General features: G+C 50.0%; 1 protein-coding gene across 1 annotated transcript in view; it reads right to left on the reverse strand.

Annotated features, from left to right (window-relative positions):
* LOC125943156 (uncharacterized) overlaps positions 1 to 7116 on the reverse strand; it is a 33804-nt gene extending 26688 nt beyond the window's left edge. The window contains exon 1 of the mRNA XM_049661622.1: positions 6957 to 7116. Coding sequence (XP_049517579.1) covers positions 6957 to 7073 — 117 coding nt within the window. The 5' untranslated portion in view covers positions 7074 to 7116. The remainder of the gene's footprint in view (positions 1 to 6956) is intronic.
* Between the last annotated feature and the right edge of the window lie 13105 nt (positions 7117 to 20221).

The raw sequence follows: 20221 nt of genomic DNA on the forward strand, positions 1-20221 counted from the left end.
TTGCTCAACTTTTCACGCTCTTCCACGTACTCAGGGCAGTCACAAAGCAGATGACCTACAGTCTCATTCACATTGCAAAGCTCACAGTCTGGAGACTCGGTGCGTTGCATGAATTGCAAGTACCCGCGCGTAAACGCTACCCCAGCCTTAGTTTGTGCAGAAGACTCGCAAAGCTGCATTGAATTTTCGGTGGTAGTCTAAATTTCATGGTAAGGTCCAATCTCTGGAATCGTCTGTGTCGATTAACCGGATTGTCCCAGTGCTTTTCTGTGGCGTTTCGGATGACACTTCAGAGAAGGAAGTTGGTGTCCGCTCTTAAAGAGGAATTCCAAGCGGCGACTCTGGTTATTCGAGTGCATTATTCGCTTTGGTATCGGCCAGTTCATTCCCGAGTATACCACAGTGACTGGGAATCCATTTTAATGTAATGTGGTGACCTTTCTTTTCCGCTAGAGGGTATGGCTCGGCAGTTTGAAGAGCCAACACCCTGTAAAAGCTCTCTTTCATTAAAATTCAAAATAGTTGCAGGGCCGATTTAGCGTCACTGAAGATTGTCCATACTTGACGAGGCTGTCGCGAAATATAGTGATCTGCCTCTCTGATTGCCACTAGTTCCGTAGTTGTTGGAGTCGTCTTGTTACGCCGACGGAACCGTCGAATGACTTGATGCGCAGGCGCGACGAAAGCCTCATCAGATGCGTATGACGAGACCGATCCGTCTGTATGACCATTCAACGAGTAGCCATATTCTTCCGACATATGTTCAATTGCTAAATTCCGAGGCCGACGGTAGGTATTCGTGATTTTTTAGAACTTTCTGGGATCGATAGACGTACCTGTATTTTCGACATCACCCATGGGGGTATACGTGGAATGGCAGCCGGGCAAAGTATGATGGTATGGCGGATTCATGGCATTCAATGGTTCTTGAAAAAGTGGAGTCCAGCCGTATGTCGGGAAGTGTCGATAAGGGGTGGCGTCGGTGACGTCATAGCAGCCGCAAGAATACCCAAAGAGGTTCACATCGTAGATAGACAGGTAAAGTGGTTGACGCGAGCTTCTTTAATTGTAGTGCAACGTGGAACACCTGGACATGTTCTCAGCAGCTGTGCCTGGGCACTTTCCAGCGTACGCAAGCATGACGGGCTCATACTTGATAAAATTGGCAGGCTATACCGAATGTAGCCGACATAGAAAGCCTTGTATAGCCTGAGTAGCGAATGCTCCGATGGGCCCCGCTTCATACCAGCCAGAAAGCGAAAACCTTGAGAAAGTCCAGTTTATTTTTTAACATTGCAACGTGTTTCGACCATGAAACACTGCGGTCAACGACAACGCCGAGGTATTTGTGGTGGGTCACATATGGGATGGCATTGCCATTGATAATAATCGAATACCGACATATAAGCTTCCGTGTGAACGCTATCACAGGGCACTTATCTGGGGTCAGTTGTAGTCCTTGGCACTGCAGGTACTGAGACGTTAAAGAAACAGCTCGCTGCAATCTTGCACAAATTTGCAGTCGCGTGACTGCGGACGCCCATATGCATATGTCGGCGGAGTAGGTACTCATCCGTATCAGGAATTGCCTCTGCAAGGCCAATAAGGGCAACATTGAAAAGGGCCGGGCTGAGCACTCCTCCTTGATGCACTCCATGGGCCATAACTTGTCTTCTCGTTTCGCCATCATTCGTGGATATGAAGACTGTGCGACCATCTAAGTAATTTTCAAGCCACATGTAGAGGCGGCCGCAGATGCCCAAATTATTGAGGGCATCAAGAATGGGTTCGTACAGTTTATTGCCATAGGCGCCTTTTATACCTAAGAGAACTGCTCCTACAAGTCGGTGTCTCTTTTTTTTCGTGTTCAATCATGGACACGAGATCAGTGATCCCATCTGTAGCAAACCGTGCACGTGTAAATCCGGTCGTCATTTCAGGATAGCACTCATTCTTGTCAATGAACATTCTCATCTAGTGAGGACCATTCGTTCCATCACCTCATCGACATAGCTAGCCAACGCCACTGGCTAGTAAGATGACATTTCGTAATTATAAGGCGATTTTCCAAACGGCGATTTTCCACCAAACGGCTGGGCTTCAACTGCTTCGGGTCTGTACTCGATAACCACATGACGTTATGTTACGACGTCAGGACTTTCTGGCCTGCCTCGCCAAGGTGTCACAGAGTGGTATGTGAAATAGTGCCAGGTCCAGGTGCAGAGAATCGTCTCGAAGCAGCAAGTGCAACGTCCAATTCCGGCATCGTGAAAGAAAGGTCAAGACGAGCATCTTTAGGAGGTAGCACGGGTCGATCGAATGTGAGACGTGTTCACATATTGGTACTGGTGACACTCTTACAGATGTCCTCGGCGACCTGCACTTCCGTCAAAGCTTGGCGAAGTGCTAGAGTACAGAAAGGATGTTTTTAATGAGGAGGAGCACAAAACACTTCGTGCTATCTGCCAGATCCTAGAAAGTGGCTTTCGGGGATCGAGCGACCAACATAAGGTCCTCCTCCGTTGTTTTCTCATGTTTTCAAGGTGACGTCGTAGTTTTTTTTTTTTTTCATTGAGCTCACCGACATAAGACAGGGTCTAAGAAGATTTCTTTCCCGTACACTTTCTTTCCGCTCGACGACGTATCGCACGGAGTCGTTCATAATACATATCAATCATCCTCCTGGAAGTAGGCGCACTGATAAACTTTGTGGTCTTCTGCACTGACGATGCAATAATATCGTCTATATCAGATGGTGAAGTGATGTCTCATCAATACTCTTCAGCACAAGTAGAGAATGTGGACCAGTCTGTGCAGCGGACAGCATACGCAGTTCATTGCACAAACCACTTCATCTGCATATATGTTGGCTTATGATCACTCTCATGCGTTTTCACGTCCGATCACCAGCTAACAGAGGACAGGAGGCTCTGAGACGCAATAGTGAGGTCTAAGCAACTGCCGTAGGAAGTGCCGCAGATGTGAGTGGCAGACCCATCGTTGATCACAGTCACGCCTTCAGTGCCTATGAAATCCATGAAGTTCCTACCACGACAGTTCATTGCGGCACTTCCCCAGTAAGGATGGTGAGCTTTAAAGTCTCCAATAACAACATGAGTGCCTGGGGAACCTTGTAATACAGTGTATAGATAGGTGAGGTCAAGTCTTTGTTTACGAGGTATGTAGGCGCCGATGGTGGAAAACACATGCAGTTTAAGTTTTAGTGTAACACAAACATATTCATTGCTGTCATGTGGAGTGATCGTATGCCGAACAAACGTCATGTCTCTGCGTATACACATTAACACCTTATCCGGAAAGGCGAAATTCTGACGTGAGATTTGGCTCGCATATCACGACCACTGGGAAGTGGTATTTGAAAACTCGTTGCCTAAAGTCAGACATGCGGCTGCTTAGACCTCCAGCATTCCATTGCATTAAAATAGAATGATGTAGCTTCTGTTCCAATCTCCAGTGCTTTATCGTGAGAGCCATGATTGTCACCCTTATTTTAGAGCCGCTAATAGCGGCTGTGAAGGCTTGCGATCTCTTGACATCCACTGTTTAGACCGCTCCCGGTAGAGCACTGCACGGGCTCGGGCTTACCCGAAAGCCCGGGCCCGGCCCGGCCCGTGGACCGGGCCGGGCCGGGTAGAGTTTTTTCACGGGCTTGGGCCGGGCTCGGGCACGGCGTGTGCTTTTTGGCCCGGGCCCGGGCCGGGCTTGGGTTTTTTGACGCGGGCCCGGGCCGGGCTCGGGCTTTCTGCGAGTTATTCTCGGGCTTCTCAACTTTGAAAAACATGTATTTTTCGGTCTCGGGCCGGGATCGGGCCGGTTTCGAGTCGGGCTCGGGCCGGGCTCGGGCTTAAGGTAAAGGGGTGGCGGGCCGGGCCGGGCGGGTAACGTAGGTTATTTCCGGGCCCGGGCCGGGCCCGGGTCTCGCCATAAAAGTTTTCATCGGGCTCGGGAGGGCCGCCCAATGTGAAAACGGGCCCGGGCCGGGCCCGGGCCGCAAAAATCAGCCCGTGCAGTGCTCTAGCTCCCGGTACATCAAGTTGGTCTTCGAGTCAGACTCTTCGCCAGCATCGATCAAAGAAGGTTATATGAGACACTCAGTGAGACCATATTTGTCACGACCGTTACAGTGTCACAAGAGTTTCAAACTGGGCCGCCTGATTGCTGTAATAACCGTGCGTCGAGCCGGTGAGATGTGGTGGTACTCATCAGGTAGACTCCTGTGATACTGACACCATGAAGTGTGGAAATTTCTCCGGAGTCCATGAAGCGACATCCTAAGACTGGCCCAAAGTGGCACGGAAGAGACAAATTCTGGGAAACGTAGTAGGAGAGAACTCCACGCACAAGGCTGTCGAGTCCGTCCGCAAGAAAAGGCGCAGGTTGCGGCAATCCCTCAAGAGCAGCAATCTTCAAATCCAACACCAGGCTGTCCAGAGGGCCCACGACATCGCGACGGGACTTGGTCTCCCGGTCCCATCGTGGGCGGAGCCACCGACTTAATCTGGGGGAGCCGTCGGCTCGCCTAGATCTTAGTTCCTCAGGACTGAAATAAAGTTCTTGTCATGTCATGCGGCAATGACGTCGCCGCTCCGTATAAATCCAGGGTGAAAGAGGCACTTCCTTTACGTTCTTGGATGCAAAACGTGCCACAAAGAGAGCAAGGCCCGCACACACAAGATGTCCCTCCCGCAGTACCTCCGCGCACGTCAAGGAATGAAGTGACATCCAACGTGCGTCCAAGCTCTTCTGCTGTTGAGTGAGCTTCGCTACGAGAAAGGGTTTCAGGTGGAGATACTTATTCGGTGCTCCACAAGAGCCAGGAGGGTAATGCAGGGCTTGGAAATGAAAGGTAATAGACATCCCTAAACAGCTAGTAAATAATTTGCGTGTATATTGCTCTCCGGATTGCCAACATCAACCGCACTATCTGAGATCAGGTAGAATGCTGTCCGCTATTCGCTAGAATGTTGTCAGCGAATTGCAGCAAAGATCGAATGGCACCACTGTGCATTGGCATAGACCATAAGGTGTGACTAAAGGTATCTTTGGACGATCGCACTCGGCGACAGATATCTTGCAGAATGGCGACAACCATATGCGCACATTGGCTTCCCGCCATCATTGTGAGGGGTAGATGTGCGGGCGAGCGCAGGACGCGCGTTAGGAGACATAGAAAAAAATTATTTTTAGTGACGTGGGACGTCTTACTCGAAGGGGGGAGCCCGTGGTTAGGGGCTCATTGGCTTGCGTCTCTCAACGTGCCCGCTGGATCAGCTATCCCTGCTCCTCCGAGTCCCAACTGGAGCCCTATAGCGTAAAACTATTCCATTCTGTTTTTATTCCAGTCTCCTGACGTCAAATTTAGGTAACCACATACGCAAGCATCGGGCGCTGATTAACAGCCGCGTTTAAACAGGCCAATGAAATGCTCCCCTCGTTTATAGGAGGTCACATTTGTTTGGGTTCCTATCGAATAGCATTTCCTACATGGACAGGGTTTTGTTATCTAATTGGCTGACGAGATGCTAAGAGCATGCAACAGTGGAAGGGGGTTTGGTGGAGCCGGGCTGGCCAACGCCTCCTAGACAGCACAAGGCCTGTGCACTTCGATCCATGACGTCATGCTATTTGTGCTCCCGTGTTCGTCGTCGTCGTCTGCTTCCACAGCTGGCTGCGTTGCCGCTAATCATTCCAGCGTAGAATTTCACTTCTCTTCTGTCGTCGTAACGGGGAGGCCGCGTTTTCAGGGGTATGAGCCATTGCTTAAGGAAGTATGAGCCATTCACTGTCTTACGACACGGACAGATTTAATTTTCAAGCAATTTAATTTCGAAAAATTGCAAGCGGCAATGGCGGGCGAATGCTGCTAACCACGCCGCCGAGCAAACTCGAGACACCGAACGCAAGCGACAACGGCGGACTGCAGGCATACCGTCAGTGACGTCGTTCTCTCCGTCGCAGCCGAACGTGTGCGTAACCTCATAATTGATAAATACTTTATTGAACACTCGGGATTAACCCACTGATAAACTGCGGGGCCGCACATTTCAGCTTCGCTGGTTAACCATCTTCACTGAGTGGAAGTCTTCCGCAGCTGGCTCCTTGGCGCCCCTCGGTTTGCGCTCGTGCTCGTGCTCGGCACGCGCTCGTGAGACAAACAAATGAATGAATGAATGAATGAATGAATGAAAAACTCTATTTTCACAACGGAGGTATCCCGGCGAAGGTGGAGCCCTCACTCCAGGACCCCTGTGCCTTTGACATCTTGCGAGCTCTGTCGATCAGCTTGAGCTGTTCTTCAGGATTCGAGCAGGACAGCGCCGCCTCCCACTGGTCCGGTGTTTTTATCTTCTGTACTACTGCTAAAGGTTCGCATGCACCCTCTTCGCAGTAGTGGAATGACGGTCAATTTTTTTATTTTTATGAAATAAATCTTGAATACAAAAAAGTAATAATTAGTACGATTTCTTTTACGCTACGTAGCTTCCAGATGCTTGCATTCGCGGATTAGATGCAGATGTGCAGTAATAAATTGTGTGCTTCGGATACATAGCGTTGGCTGCGCTGCCACAGAAAGTTGTCGCCGGTTATAGAGCACCGACCACCGAACACCGGCCACACAAACTGGCCAACGAGCCACGAAAATCTGCTCCCTTTTAAAAATGGGAAGCCGTTAGGCAGAGCTCTAAATTCATTCCTACCACCTGGGTTTATTTAACGCCCACTAAGTCTACCCACATGAACGTTTTTGCATTCCTCCCCATCACAACGCACCCGTCATGGCCTCGATTGTACTCACTAGCAGAATGCTGCAGCCACTGGGTCACCGTGCCAGGTAAAGTATGACAAAACAACTTAACAATGAAAAAGATCGTACCATTCGCTGTTGCACATATAAGTGCGGATCCCAGCAAACGAGTTGCAGTGCGCTTGCTTACCTTGAAAGCATCCACGGCATCGCGCTTGAGGTGACTATTCGCTGCGTCGCAGACAAGCGCCAGGAAAAATAGAAATACCAACATCGGGACGAACGCTACCGGTGCGATCGCTGCCATGCTGCCTCCCAAAGAGACCGATGCCGCTGTGCGTCTTTTAACCGGCACACATTCGGAAAGGTGCAACACCAATCACCATTGTTAACAACTTTTCTTACTGCGGAGTAATTAAACACTTGACATTTCAATTATAATACTACTCTTTCTCGTTACTTTTAATTTCAAGCGCGTATGCTTACAGAACACTCCTGGATTATATTGCTTTGTCGCCCGACCCGTCTCGATACGATGTCTGTCATACACAGCACTTCATGCTTTTTACCGCGAAGCTGTTAAGGGCCAATTTATTTAAGAAAGAGATAGAAAAGAGGCATGAGGAAAATAGCCAACTAAGAGAAATAATCAAAACCCTAACGGAAACAGTAAACCAACTCAAAGAGCAAGTTGGGCAGCTAACGAACCCAACAGTGCGAGCTACGCAGGCGGAGCCAACAAGGCCGCTTACCTCAGTCCAGAGAATAGCCGCCCCCCAGACGCAGGACGAGGGAAGCATGATTATAGATACGGTATAGGCACCGCAAAAAGGAAGGCACAGGGGCATGAGACGGCTCCACCCGAGAGAAGAAAAAATATTAACAGAAAGATTAACGAAGACGAGCTAGAGGCACGCCTCAAGGAATACGAGGAAAGCATGCTAACCAAACTAAGCGTTATGATAGATAAGAAAGTCCAGGCTATATCAAATCATATGAACGCACTTCTGACCGCACTACGAGGCGAAGAACGAACTCATCCTGATCCGGAGCCTCCCTTGAGGTTGGAAGCCCCCCGCTCTTTCTCATCATGGCCAGTACAGGAACTATGATTTGGCAGTGGAACTGCAGGGGCTTCAAAAAGAAAAAGGCGTTGCTGCAACAGCACATTCCAAATCAAGGAGAGCCGCCGCTTGCCGTGGCGTTACAAGAAACAGGAAAACCCCAAGTCAAAATTTCAGGGTACCGCACATTCGACGACGGGAGAGGGGAGAAATGTAGAGTAGTCACCCTAGTTAAGAATAACATAGCGGTAATTGAACACGACGCGAGTACGGATGAAGTGGAGGCCGTACTCGTAGAAATCCTTACCGGCAAAAAGAATAGGGGAAGCATATTTGTCCTGAACGCATACAGCCCCCCTTGTCACAAAAAGGCACAGTTCGAGACCACAATTGAGAAAGCGCTGAGGGCAGCAAAATCGTGCCTCATACTCGTATTAGGGGACTTTAATGCAAAGCATCACCCCCGAATGGGGTTACACCAAAATCAGGAAAGGTAGAATAATGGTGCCAGCGCTAACGTTCGCAAATGCCATTCTATGCTTAAAATCGGATATATTGTCGGGTTTGGAAGTTAACCAAAGATCAGTAGGCTACTAACGGACCCGAACGAGCCAACCAGAACAAGTAACAACATCGGACCTAACACTAGGGCATAGGACGGGCAAAAATCGTGGAAGAACACGGGCGAAAACCTCGGCAGCGATCACATTATAATCGAAATACAAATCGATAGGAAACTAGGGGTGCCCGTACATAAGCCAAAGCAGGCCACCGCAACTGACTGGGATAAATTCAGGAATATCAGATCAACAGCAGACTTAGGTGAAATCGGAGACATAACACATTGGACCTCAACCGTCGTCTCACACGTGAAACAGGCCACCGAAATGGTTGAGGGCGATGATCTCCCATTCAGATTAAACAAGCTTAGAAATATGTGGAAGCCAAAAACAACCCTCGAGAATAAGCTAAAGCGCCAGAAATGGAACTGGAACCTAAAGGAGAAAATACCCGAGCACAATAAAGAAATAGAGAGCTACGCCTTCAAACTAGAAGAGAAAAGGTGGGATCAAAAGTGCGACGAGCTGGAGAAGAATATGAGCCGCGCCAACACGTGGCAGATGCTGCGCCACCTCATAGACCCCACAAACACCAAAACCCACGCCAACATAGAGCGAATCAAGGCAAGATACAAATTTGGCGGAACCGATGAACAGCTCATCGACCGACTTAAAGAAATCTGCATAGGCCTCGCATGCCCACCAGCGGATAAAGAATATCAGGGAGCAGAGAATCCGCTACTGGACAAATCCATTCTAGTAGCAGAGGTCAGAGTCGCGCTCTTTGACTTGAAAAGGAACACAGCCCATGGCTCAGACAAGATCACCTACGGTATGCTAAGGAACTTAGACGACGACTCTATAGTTCACCTTACAGCTTATCTGAACGAAGTGTGGGAATCCGGGGAAGTCCCTAAAGACTGGAAACATGCCAACATCATTTTAATCCACAAGAAGGGCGCAATCCCTGGTATAGAAAATCTCAGACCTCTGTCACTGACCTCGTGTCCAGGCAAATTAATGGAGAAGGTAGTTCAGACGCGATTAACTCTATTCGCGGAAGAAAACAGCATCTGGCCCCACGAGATGGTAGGTTCCAGACCGCACCTTAGCGCTCAAGATACCATGCTAAGGCTCCAACACGATATTATAGACAAACGAAAGACCAAAGATACGAGAGAAATATTGGACATAGACTTAACCAGAGCGTTTGATAATGTCAGCCACTCTGCCATCCTCGACGGCCCGTCAGATGTTAACGTAGGGAAAGAGGACCTTGAACTACGTAAAATCTTTTCACAAAGACAGAACAGTGACTCTGTACATACCGAGCCTCAGCTCAGAAGAGATTAAATTAGGAAACAGGGGCACCCCGCAGCAAGGAGCCATCCTATCCCCCTTCCTATTTAATTTAGTTATGAAAGACCTCCCGCGCAAGTTAGGAAGGATCGAAGGACTAAAGACGAGCGTCTACGCAGACGACGTCAACGTTTGTTTCAATGAGGGCAGCGATGCGTCTATGGAAGAAAGGCTCCAGCGGGCAGCCGACATCATAGACTTCCATGCCAAAAGTAAAGGGCTGAGCTGCTCCCCGACGAAGTCGGAACTACTAATCATCAGGCCCAGGACGAGGACAGACAAAGCATCTCCTCCCAGAATCTCAATAGACTTAGACGGGAAAGAAATTCCGCAAGTAGATGAGATCCGAATTCTGGGCATTCTCATACGCAAGACAGGAAACAACCACACGACTATAGTTAAACTAGACGCGCACGCAAACTAAGTGGTAAGCGTCATTAGAAGAATCTCCGCCAGAGACAGAGGGCTAAAGGAGAACAAAAAGTTAAGGCTGGGCCAGGCCATCATCTTGAATCGGATCTGCTACTCAATCCCATTCCTTAACATCAAAAAAGCAGAAAAAACAAGTTCGACGTAATAATAAGGAAATGCACGAAACATGCACTGGGACTACCAATCTCGACCTCAACTGAGGCACTAGAGGGAATAGGGATGCGTACCACATGGCAGGAGTTAGCGGAAGCGACGAGAACGGCACAACTGGAACGCTTGAGTCTAACCGAGACAGGACAGCAGATTCTAAACAGGGTGGGACTACAAGCAAACAAAGGAACTAAATACCAGACGTTCCACATTGTGTCCAAAATTATGAAAGCCCTCACGGTCGCACAGATACCTAAGGACATGCACCCACAACACGATCAGGAAAGACGCCAGCACAAAGCCAAACACTTGGCAACAAAGCTAAGCAGAATGCCACCTGAGACGGTTGCCTTCACAGAAGGCCGCCCTTGGCGGAGACGGAAGCACGGTCTCAGTGGTAGTCGACGGGTCCGGAGTAGAACAGGGCGCGATATATACAGGCGGAGTAGACGATACGGCAGCGGAGGAAGCGGCGATCGCCCTGGGGTGCGTTAGTACGGACGCGAGGGGGATCGTTAGCGACAGCAAATCGGCAGTAAGAAATTTCTGCAGAGGCAAAATATCAGACTACGCGTACAGCATAAGATCGAAAGGTAACATAGACAGAGGGATCACCATATAACCTGGGCCCCCGCTCACTCCAACATGACAGGAAACGAAGCGGCCAACGACCTCGCCCGAGAGCTCATTATCTGGTGGGGGGCGGGGGGGGGGGGGGAGGGGGGTACGGCGGCCTCAACCTAACTTTAAGGAGATGCGCGCGACCTACCGCGAAGTCAGAGAGCACTACAAATTAGGACGCCGGAAATATCCACTCCCGGATAGGTCCCTCACGTCCGCAGAGGCAGTCACCTGGCGCAGCCTGCAAGCCAAGAACCACATGTCTCCCAGATGGAGATACCTCACGCAAACGGGAAATCCGGAGGACCAATTCTGCAGATACTGCGATAAAATAGGAACTTTAAGGTATATCCTATGCGGTGCAGCTACTCCCGGGATATAATTTATCCACGGACGAAGAAGCATGAGAGACCGCGCTTCATAGCGAAGACCCGGCGGCACAGGCCAACATTGTCCCTCTGGCAGCTCAAGCGGCAAGCTGCTTCGTTTACTAACCCCTGCCCCTTGGGGTGACATCGGGCTCCCTGAATGCCTACGAGGGGTACCGGAGCTCCGGTGTCACCCCTTACGAACAATAAAATTTTCTCACTCACTCAGAGCTTAGTCTCCGATGGTCATGTCCGCGTGTAGAAAAAAGCACGTAACTGAATCGTCACCGAGTCAAATCAGCGCGTACAGCGCGTCGTAATTGCAGCCTCCGCGATCAACTTCAGAAACATTTTCAGAGCTAATTGCGGAGGCCACGCTCCGCTGTGCTGAGTACGGTGAACGCCACCTAGGTGGCGTTGGTAGTGCTTCTTGATGCCAGCGTCCCTTCGAATGCTGGCATCGAGGCGTCGTAGTGCTGAGACCACCGAAGCGTTCACTGTCGGTGCGCGTTAGTGTCATAATGCAGTACTTCTCTTTTCTGCTCGTAGGCGGCGGCACCGCCCCGAGCAAGAGCGCGGGTACACGGAGGAGTGTTAGATATATAAGGCGCGTCTGTGTAGCTCTCTGCAAATGCGTTTGTGGCGCAATGGGTTAAACGCTCGGCGATCTATCGTCGCGGACCGAGAGGTCGTGGGTTCGATTCCAAATTTTGCATGTTTGTGGAACTTTTTCTTCTGGTTTCTTTCTTTGTATTATGTTCGTGTACATTGTAAGAAGCTCTCATAGCCGTTGCTTGTGTCAGTGAAAGCGCGCGACGGACGCGCGCTTTCACGGGGAGCAAACGCATGGCGGAGAGCAGACGCGACTTCTTCCGTCGCGCGAAAGGCCGTGGGGGGACGGGAGGGAGGGAGGAGAGGCTGTTGTCGACAGCGGCGGCGTTTTGCCCGCGTTCGCACCGAACGCGCGCGGCGTTGGTGACGTGTTTATGAAGAACGTACACACTATGGCGGTGTACCGTAGCGACGATAAGGCCATGGTCCCTGTGGTAACTAAATAAATGAAAACCACCGTTTCATATATATTTCTCCGTTCTTTAATAGTACAAATAACCAATTACACCATCGCATCTTTATAGTCATAGTTTGATATACATAATTTCCGCCATAGTACAGCTTCGCGGGTCTTGCATCTTCACCCCCGTTGAAGGGCTGACGGCTTTCTGTTTTTTTAATGTCTTATATGCTTTGAGCACTAGTAGAAAATGCCTCCACATCCCTGAAACCGTTCAGTTCAAAGCCAGGTGTCGTTTAAAGCCACGGAAATATAATTTTAAAATGAAACTGGAGCGTGGTATACGAAAGGGGCGACGCACTAGTTCCAACTTTTTCCTCACAATATTAATTCAGTGCCCCGTCGGCTTCCCGCTAAGAATAACCGATTCAATTAGCCGGCAAAGCAAGTTTCTATTTGGACATATCTGACGCATGTGACAAGCGTTCGTTAAATCTTGTATGAAATTAAATTCTAGAACTACAGAAGTGAAATATCTGCCCAACCTCGAGACTGTTTTGCAGCGAAGCTGTATATGGCTTAGACAGCTTCGCTACCAAGTTAATTAAGGTACTGTCAAATAAGGCACTCTAACCCGCGACCTTCGGTCGGAAATAACAATAAGAAGTAACAACGCATTCGAATGAGAATGCCAACTTATTTAATGAATGTCTCTTGAGCACGCAGGCTTTCGCCTTCACCCTCTTTGGCTTATTCTAAAGTGAATGTGAATTTTACATCAAACCTGTCTTTCGCTAGGGTTCCGTGGATTTTTCATGTCCGTCAACAAATCTGTACGTGCAAAAACTCAGCTCCCGAATGTTATGCAAAATCGTTCATTCTATGCAAAAGCTTACACGTCTCATCACTTGGATATGCATTTTCAGTAGATTAGTTATCAGTAGGGACCATTTTCAATATCAGTAGACTCTCATAATGGTTTCTCAATGATTTTCCGCTATGCGATCCGTTTCGGCCACGTGTACCCTCGCACAACCCTCTCTTTGTCATCTTTCCAAGTGCTTGCGTACCTAGTTTCCTTCCGCTCTCCCAGCGTGGCGGTCCCATCGCGCATGTGTACTTTGCGCCAGCTGGCGGTCCCGTCGCGCGTGTCTAGTTTCCTAAGGCTCCCCGAAGTGACGGTAGTCTTTAGACAAATGTATGCCACCGATCGAGACTTCCGATCAAGATAAAAGTGTGTGCGTGAGTCTTTCTTCCGGAAGGACCGCCGTCACCGCTAAAGAGAGATGAAATTTGCTCATGCCTTTTATCTAAATTCTGTGTCACCTCTATCTAGTGCGCTTAACTGCTTCTCTTCTAATCCACTTTCACATCAGCGGAATGACGCGTGATTTTTTTCTTTCCAGTCTTTTTACCCATAGGTCACAAGATGTTAGTGACTGTGGTGTGTGAAGTGCGCGACACAGTGCGGTGGATTGAGGCAATAAGAAGATAAGAAGCAGACGACAAGGAGAGCGCGCGCTGAGGTGAATTCCGTGTTGGCCACGGTGTAAGATATATACTCTTTAGGTGAGGACACTCGCCAGACTCGATCGACCAGATAAAGTAGCAAAGGCGTGCGCCGATCGGCCCGGTGACGGCAGCGGATGCCTATCGGCAGTACGACGCAACTTCAACACAGAAAGCTTTTTATTGGTTTAATCTCCTGTTGCTATAGCAACCGGCGGTTCGCGGGAAATCCGAAATGATTGAGTGGCGCACGAAAGTAGGTCATCGGGGAGAGGACATGCGCGCGGTCCTTGTCGGCGCACGCTCTCGCCTGCATTCTAACTGAAGTTGCGTCGTTCCGCCGATAGGTATCCGCTGCCGTCACCGCCCCGAAAGACGCGCGCCCTTGCTACTTTATCTGGTCGATCGCGTCTAGCAAGCAAGCCGAGAAGTGTCCCCACCTAAAGAGTATATATCTTACACCGTGGTGTTGGCTAAAGACGACAACGTCGAAGAGCGTCTGGCACGTGAACGCGCGGGGCAAGAAAATAAAAGAAAAGGAAAAGCATCCAATCGCAAGAAAACACGGAGCTTTGAGCGGCTAATGACCAAACGACAAATCGACCAGAGCGGTAGAAAAACGAGCCGCGTTGGCAGAAGAGGGAGGAGTTCCAGAAGCGGCACCAGGAGAAGGTTGGCCACCGGATCGGGGGTTGAAGACGGCCGTCGGGTTCCGGACCCGAGCCACAAGGACTTCACCCGGCCGGGGCCTCCTGCCAACCCATTCCTGGGCGTCGCCACTCCATCCGTTCGGGAACTGCTGCCCGTGGCCGGCGAGCCTCTGCGCCCGTGGGCAGAATGTGAGCTGTCCGGCTACGGGCCCGAGTTCCACGACCAGCTGCCCGTCCAGAACGCCACCGCCGTCTGCCCGTGCCGCCAAGCCGCCTGCCTTCCTGGGCATCGCCGCAGAGCCAGATCGTCAACTGCTGCTGCCCGAGGCCGGTGAGCGTCTGCGCCCGTGGGCAGAACGTGAGCTGTCGGGCTACGGGCCCGAGTTCCACGACCAGCTGCCCGGCCAGAACGCCGCCACCGTCTGCCCGTGCTGCCGATCCGCCTGTCTTCTCCCCCCAAGCCAGAGTTACCACGCTCTGGTAGCCGGTCCAACACAGCGACCTTTTGTGAGAACAACACTGCTTCTCTCGTCGTCTGATCTCCAGTTTGCCGCGTCGAGACTATAGCTCGCACTCACACCCGCTGCCTGCCCGGACTTGACTGTTATTAATATCATCCTAGCCATAAGTGCGTTTCGTGCCGTGATAGCCCTTTTGAGTGTTTGTTTTATGGGTTACTTTTCCTGTCAGTTTTAATAAATGTTTGTGTGCGTTCTGCAACAGACGGCGTTGTCCTCAATTGGGTTCTGGGAGGCTCCGCCTCAGAGAACCGTCTGAAACCCTTAAACGAAAGAACCTGTCATCACAGTGACATAAGAACTTGTCCCGGAGTGCCAAATTGGAAGCACAATCTCCGCAGTTGGCCGAACTGGCCTCTTATAGAAAGTGCGCAAGCATACAGGGTCACAAAGTAATGTCAGTGATTACATTGTTAAGCGACTATACATCGCAGCGCATTAGGACAGGTTGGGATTGTTGGAGGGGGCAGCTATCTTACGCACGCGCGATAGCTCAGTCGTCTGCGACCAACTGGAGAGCAAGGACAGGATTTTGCGTAAAACTTGTCATTTCCCGTGCAAGCCGTAATGCAGCGCTCCTTGGAACCAAGGATTGCCGTCAACATTTCAGTGAAACTCGGCAAGTCCGCAGTGCAAACTTTTCCTGTGATAAAGACGCCCTTTGGTGATAATTGTTTGTCGGAACGTAAAGTCTACCGGTGGCATAAGGCCTTTTTAGAAGGTCATGAACAGGTCAGCGATGAAGCCTGCGCTGGATGGACATCAACGACCATCACCGACGAAAATGGGACGCGTGTGAGAGATCTTTTCAACTCAGACCATCGTTTTAGTGTCCGTTTAGTGGGATAGACACTAAAAGTTCCAAATAGTACCGCTCACGCGATTTTTTAAATTATTTGCAGATGCGAAAAGTGTGCGAAGATTGTGCCCAAGGTGTTAACCGACGACCAAAAGGTCGCACCGATTTGAAACGTGCCAGGAACTTTAGGAATTGTGTGAATTGTGTTTAGGAATTGTGTTGAGTGTTTGTTTGTGTTTGCAAGTTGTGTTGTAAATTTGTGTTTGTAAATTGTGACAGGAGGGTCCAGCTGCCGCTGGACGGCACCGCAAATGATGGGAGCGGCGGAAGCTGCAGGCGGATTGTCGGTAGGCTCGAGCATGGTAGCGGATGAAGCGGTCGGCAACGTTCGGCTGCGAAGTTCCAGGGTAAGGTCTGGGTTCCCAGCACCTTCCACCAAATGTGATATGACGATTTATTAGACAATGACGTCTCACGCAATCAAGGCAGTCCACGAACGCTGATGGTGCGCACCACGACAGACGCAAGATCACTCCTTCCTCTTCTTCACTACACAGGTAACAAGTGTTGGCTGTTTGCATACGAGCCAGAAACAAAACGGCAAAGTGCCTAGCAGCACACATTAGCGTCCCCTCGTGCCAAGAAGGCCAGAATGAGTAAGTCAAAGGTCTAGACCATGCTTACTGCGTTCTTCAACATCATGGTGCTCGTCCGTATGTACAATCGTGAACGACAAATTCTACGTGGAAGTGCTCAAGAGACTCAAACAAAGGGATCATCGCTGCCGGTCTGACATCGCGGGCGATTGGAAACTGACATCGCGGGTGATTGCAACACGCCAGCCGACACCGCCTTCTTCGTGACCCGCTTCAAAGGGGCCGCCCCACAAAGCTGACGTGGCTCCCCCAGACTTCTTTTTGTTTCCACGCTTGCAAACTGCTATGAAAGGACATCATTTCAGAACAGCTGATAGAGTCAGAGGCTTGCACCGAGACTCTAAAGCACATTCCGGAGGAGGCCTACCATGACACCTTTGATGCTTAGAAATCTCGCTGGAAGCAACGTATCGACGCAGGAGGAGCCTATTTTGAACACTTCTAATGTGTTATAGCGATCTGATGTACTCATTGTACTCAATGTACTCACTGACATTACTTTTAGGACATACCCTGTGCGGTATTGCATAACTCTCGTGATTGAGGGCCTAATTTCACATCTGATTATTTTTCGTTCCATCTGGCGTTTATTGCAACCGGACAGCCCGCAACACGTAACAGTACTAATAATTTAGAAAAACATAACGGAAAGTAAATGTTTTATTGTTTATGTTGAAGTACTGTAGTATACGAGTATATCCTCCACAATGAAAATCATTAATTTAGAAGTAATAAATACAATTCCTATCCTCGACCATTTACCGCAGTGCAAAAATGAAGAAAGCAGGAGCAATGTCAAAATAACTATTTTGATTTATTATTGACAATCAGCAAGATATGATCTAAAATCTTCGCCTTATGTCCAAGCCATGAGCGCACTGCCACCTGCATAAACTATCCGTGAGTCTCCTGTTTAAGCTGTCGCCCTCCGTTCTCTACCAATTCCTCCATTTGTGGCAGGCCTGTACATGTGAGCAGCGGCGAAATGTGCATGTCAGTGCCAACAACAGCTCGGTATTGGTGGGTCCTGTGAGCAATCGACCATTTGCTCTGAATAGGCGTAAGCCTGCGCGCACACTGTTCTGCATTAGATAATAAAAATACTGAAAGACGGAAGACGACCAGGACAGGCAGCACTGGCAGACCCGTTTATTCCACCGGCACGGCCGAGGCTCAAACACGAAGAAGAAGAGAAACAGGGATGATGATGGCTATATACAAATGAGAACGATGAAGTACGTGAAATGTGCTTACACTAATTTCCCCCCCTCGTGGAAGCGGCCAACCTGGCCGCAATCTAAAGATCGGCTGAACGGGGAATAAAGTGCTTCATGCGGGAGACGTGAACAATTTCTGCACTACGACGACGGCGGTCCTCGACGGAGTGAAGCGGAGTGACTAGATAGTTCACTGCGGAAGCTTGTTGTAGGACTGTGTAGGGCCCAATGTACCGGTGAAGGAATTTCTCGCAAAGTCCAGGGGTTCGAACCGGCGTCCATAGGAGGACTTGGTCTCCAGGATGGAAGGCGATGTCGCGGCGTTTACTGTCGCAGCGACGTTTTCTTTCTTCTTGGGTAGCGGCGGTGTTGCGACGAGCAATTTCACGGCAATGCGCGAGTCGAGCTGCAAACTCTTCTGGGAGGGAGGTGTTAGGCGAAGCAGGAGAGAAAAAGAATTCGGTGTCGAAGACGGAGGAGGCAGATCGTCCATACACCAGGAAGAAAGGGCTGTAACCGGTAGTTCGTTGTGTCGCAGTATTATAAGCGAATGTAACACATGGAAGGATGTTGTCCCAGTTTGTGTGGTCAGGACGTAAGTACATCGAAATTATGTCAGAGAGCGTTCGGTGGAAGCGTTCAGTAAGGCCGTTGGTTTGCGGGTGATATGTAGAAGTGGTTTTATGTTTCGTATTAGTCTGCCGCAAGACTTCTTCGAGGACGTGGGACATGAAGGCTTTGCCATGATCGGACAAAAGAACGCGAGGAGCACCATGGCGCAAGACAATGGATTGCAGGAAAAAGTCAGCAACCTCAGAAGCAGCACCAGATCGAAGAGGCGCAGTCTCGGCGTATCTTGTTAAGTGGTCTACCGCTGTGACGATCCAGCGGTGACCGGAGGGCGTCAACGGCAAGGGACCGTATAAGTCAATTCCAACGCACTCGAAAGGTTCGGTCGGACATGGCAGAGGCTGAAGAAAACCGGCAGGCGGGGATGTGGAGCGTTTGCGGTGCTGACACAACGCACATGAGGCAACGTATTTGGCTACCGTTGTGGACAATCCAGGCCAGAAGCAGCGGGTCTTGATGCGGTCGTAGGTCTTGAGGAAGCCTAAGTGGCCGGCGGCAACGTCATCATGAAATGCTTCTAAAACTCGAAGACGAAGGCAGCGAGGTATGACTGGGACCCACGTGTTACCCGTAGGATGATAAATATAACGATGAAGCACCCCATCTTGAAGGCGAAATTGCTGAAGCTGGCGTCGCAAGCGGCTGTTGGGTGGTTTAGTTAGGCCGCGAAGGCGATCAATGAGAGTTCGACAGTAGGAGTCTGCGTGCTGAAGGGAAGCTAAATCGGAGCGTGAAGAAAGCTGAGCTTGATCCAGTGACATTAGCGTGAGCTGGTGGGCGGCAGGCGTAGCGTCAGAGTGACGTGGTAGAGACGGGGAGTGCGCACGATCGATAGAAGGCGAAAGCGGGCATCGAGACAGTGCGTCTGCATCATGATGACATTTGCCAGACCGGTACGTTATCGTGAAATCATATTCTTGTAAGCGCAGTATCCAGCGTCCCAGGCGTCCTGACATGTTCTTCATAGATGACAGCCAACACAGAGCATGATGGTCGGTTACGATGGTGAAGTGGCGACCATAGAGATACGGGCGAAACTTCTGAATGGACCAAACAATAGCCAGGCATTCCTGCTCTGTGATCGTATAGTTCCGTTCAGATGGCGAGAGGGTCCGGCTAGCATACGCCACAACCTGCTCTTTAGACGCGGGACCCCGTTGCAGGAGCACTGCTCCAATGCCTTGCGCACTTGCGTCAGTGTGGAGTATAGTGGGTGCCCTCTCATCAAAATGGCGAAGCACCGGTCCGGAAGTGAGATGTTTCTTAAGGGCTTGAAATGCCGACTCACAGTCTTCGGACCATGTGAAAGAGGCGCCGGTGACCAGGAGCTTATATAGAGGAGCTGCTATTGCAGCAAAATTGCGTATAAAACGGCGAAAGTAAGACGCCAGGCCGAGAAAGCTGCGCAATGTTTTTTGATTTGATGGGCAAGGTAATTGAAGCACAGCAGCAATCTTCTCAGGGTCAGGTTGGACGCCGTCTTTTGAAACGACGTGACCCAGCACTTTGATGCTTCTGCTGGCGAATGTGCACTTTTTAGTATTAATCTGGAGACCAGCATCTGAAAGGCATTGGAGGACTTCGTCTAATCTCTGTAGGTGTTGGCTGAAGCTGGAAGAAAAAACAACGATGTCATCCAGATAACAGAGGCAGGTCTTCCACTTAAGGCCACGAAGAACAGTGGCGATCATACGCTCAAACGTGGCTGCAGCGTTGCACAGGCCAAATGGCATTACATTAAATTCATAAAGTCCGTCCGGCGTGGCGAAAGCGGTTTTCTCTTTGTCAGCCTCGTTCATGGGAATTTGCCAATATCCCGATCGCAGATCAAGGCTGGAAAAATATTCCGCTCCTTGTAGTGTATCTAAGGCGTCGTCAATTCGAGGCATGGGATACACATCCTTGCGTGT

Source organism: Dermacentor silvarum, chromosome 2 (assembly GCF_013339745.2).
Source record: "Dermacentor silvarum isolate Dsil-2018 chromosome 2, BIME_Dsil_1.4, whole genome shotgun sequence".
In the NCBI taxonomy this organism is placed as follows: domain Eukaryota; kingdom Metazoa; phylum Arthropoda; class Arachnida; order Ixodida; family Ixodidae; genus Dermacentor; species Dermacentor silvarum.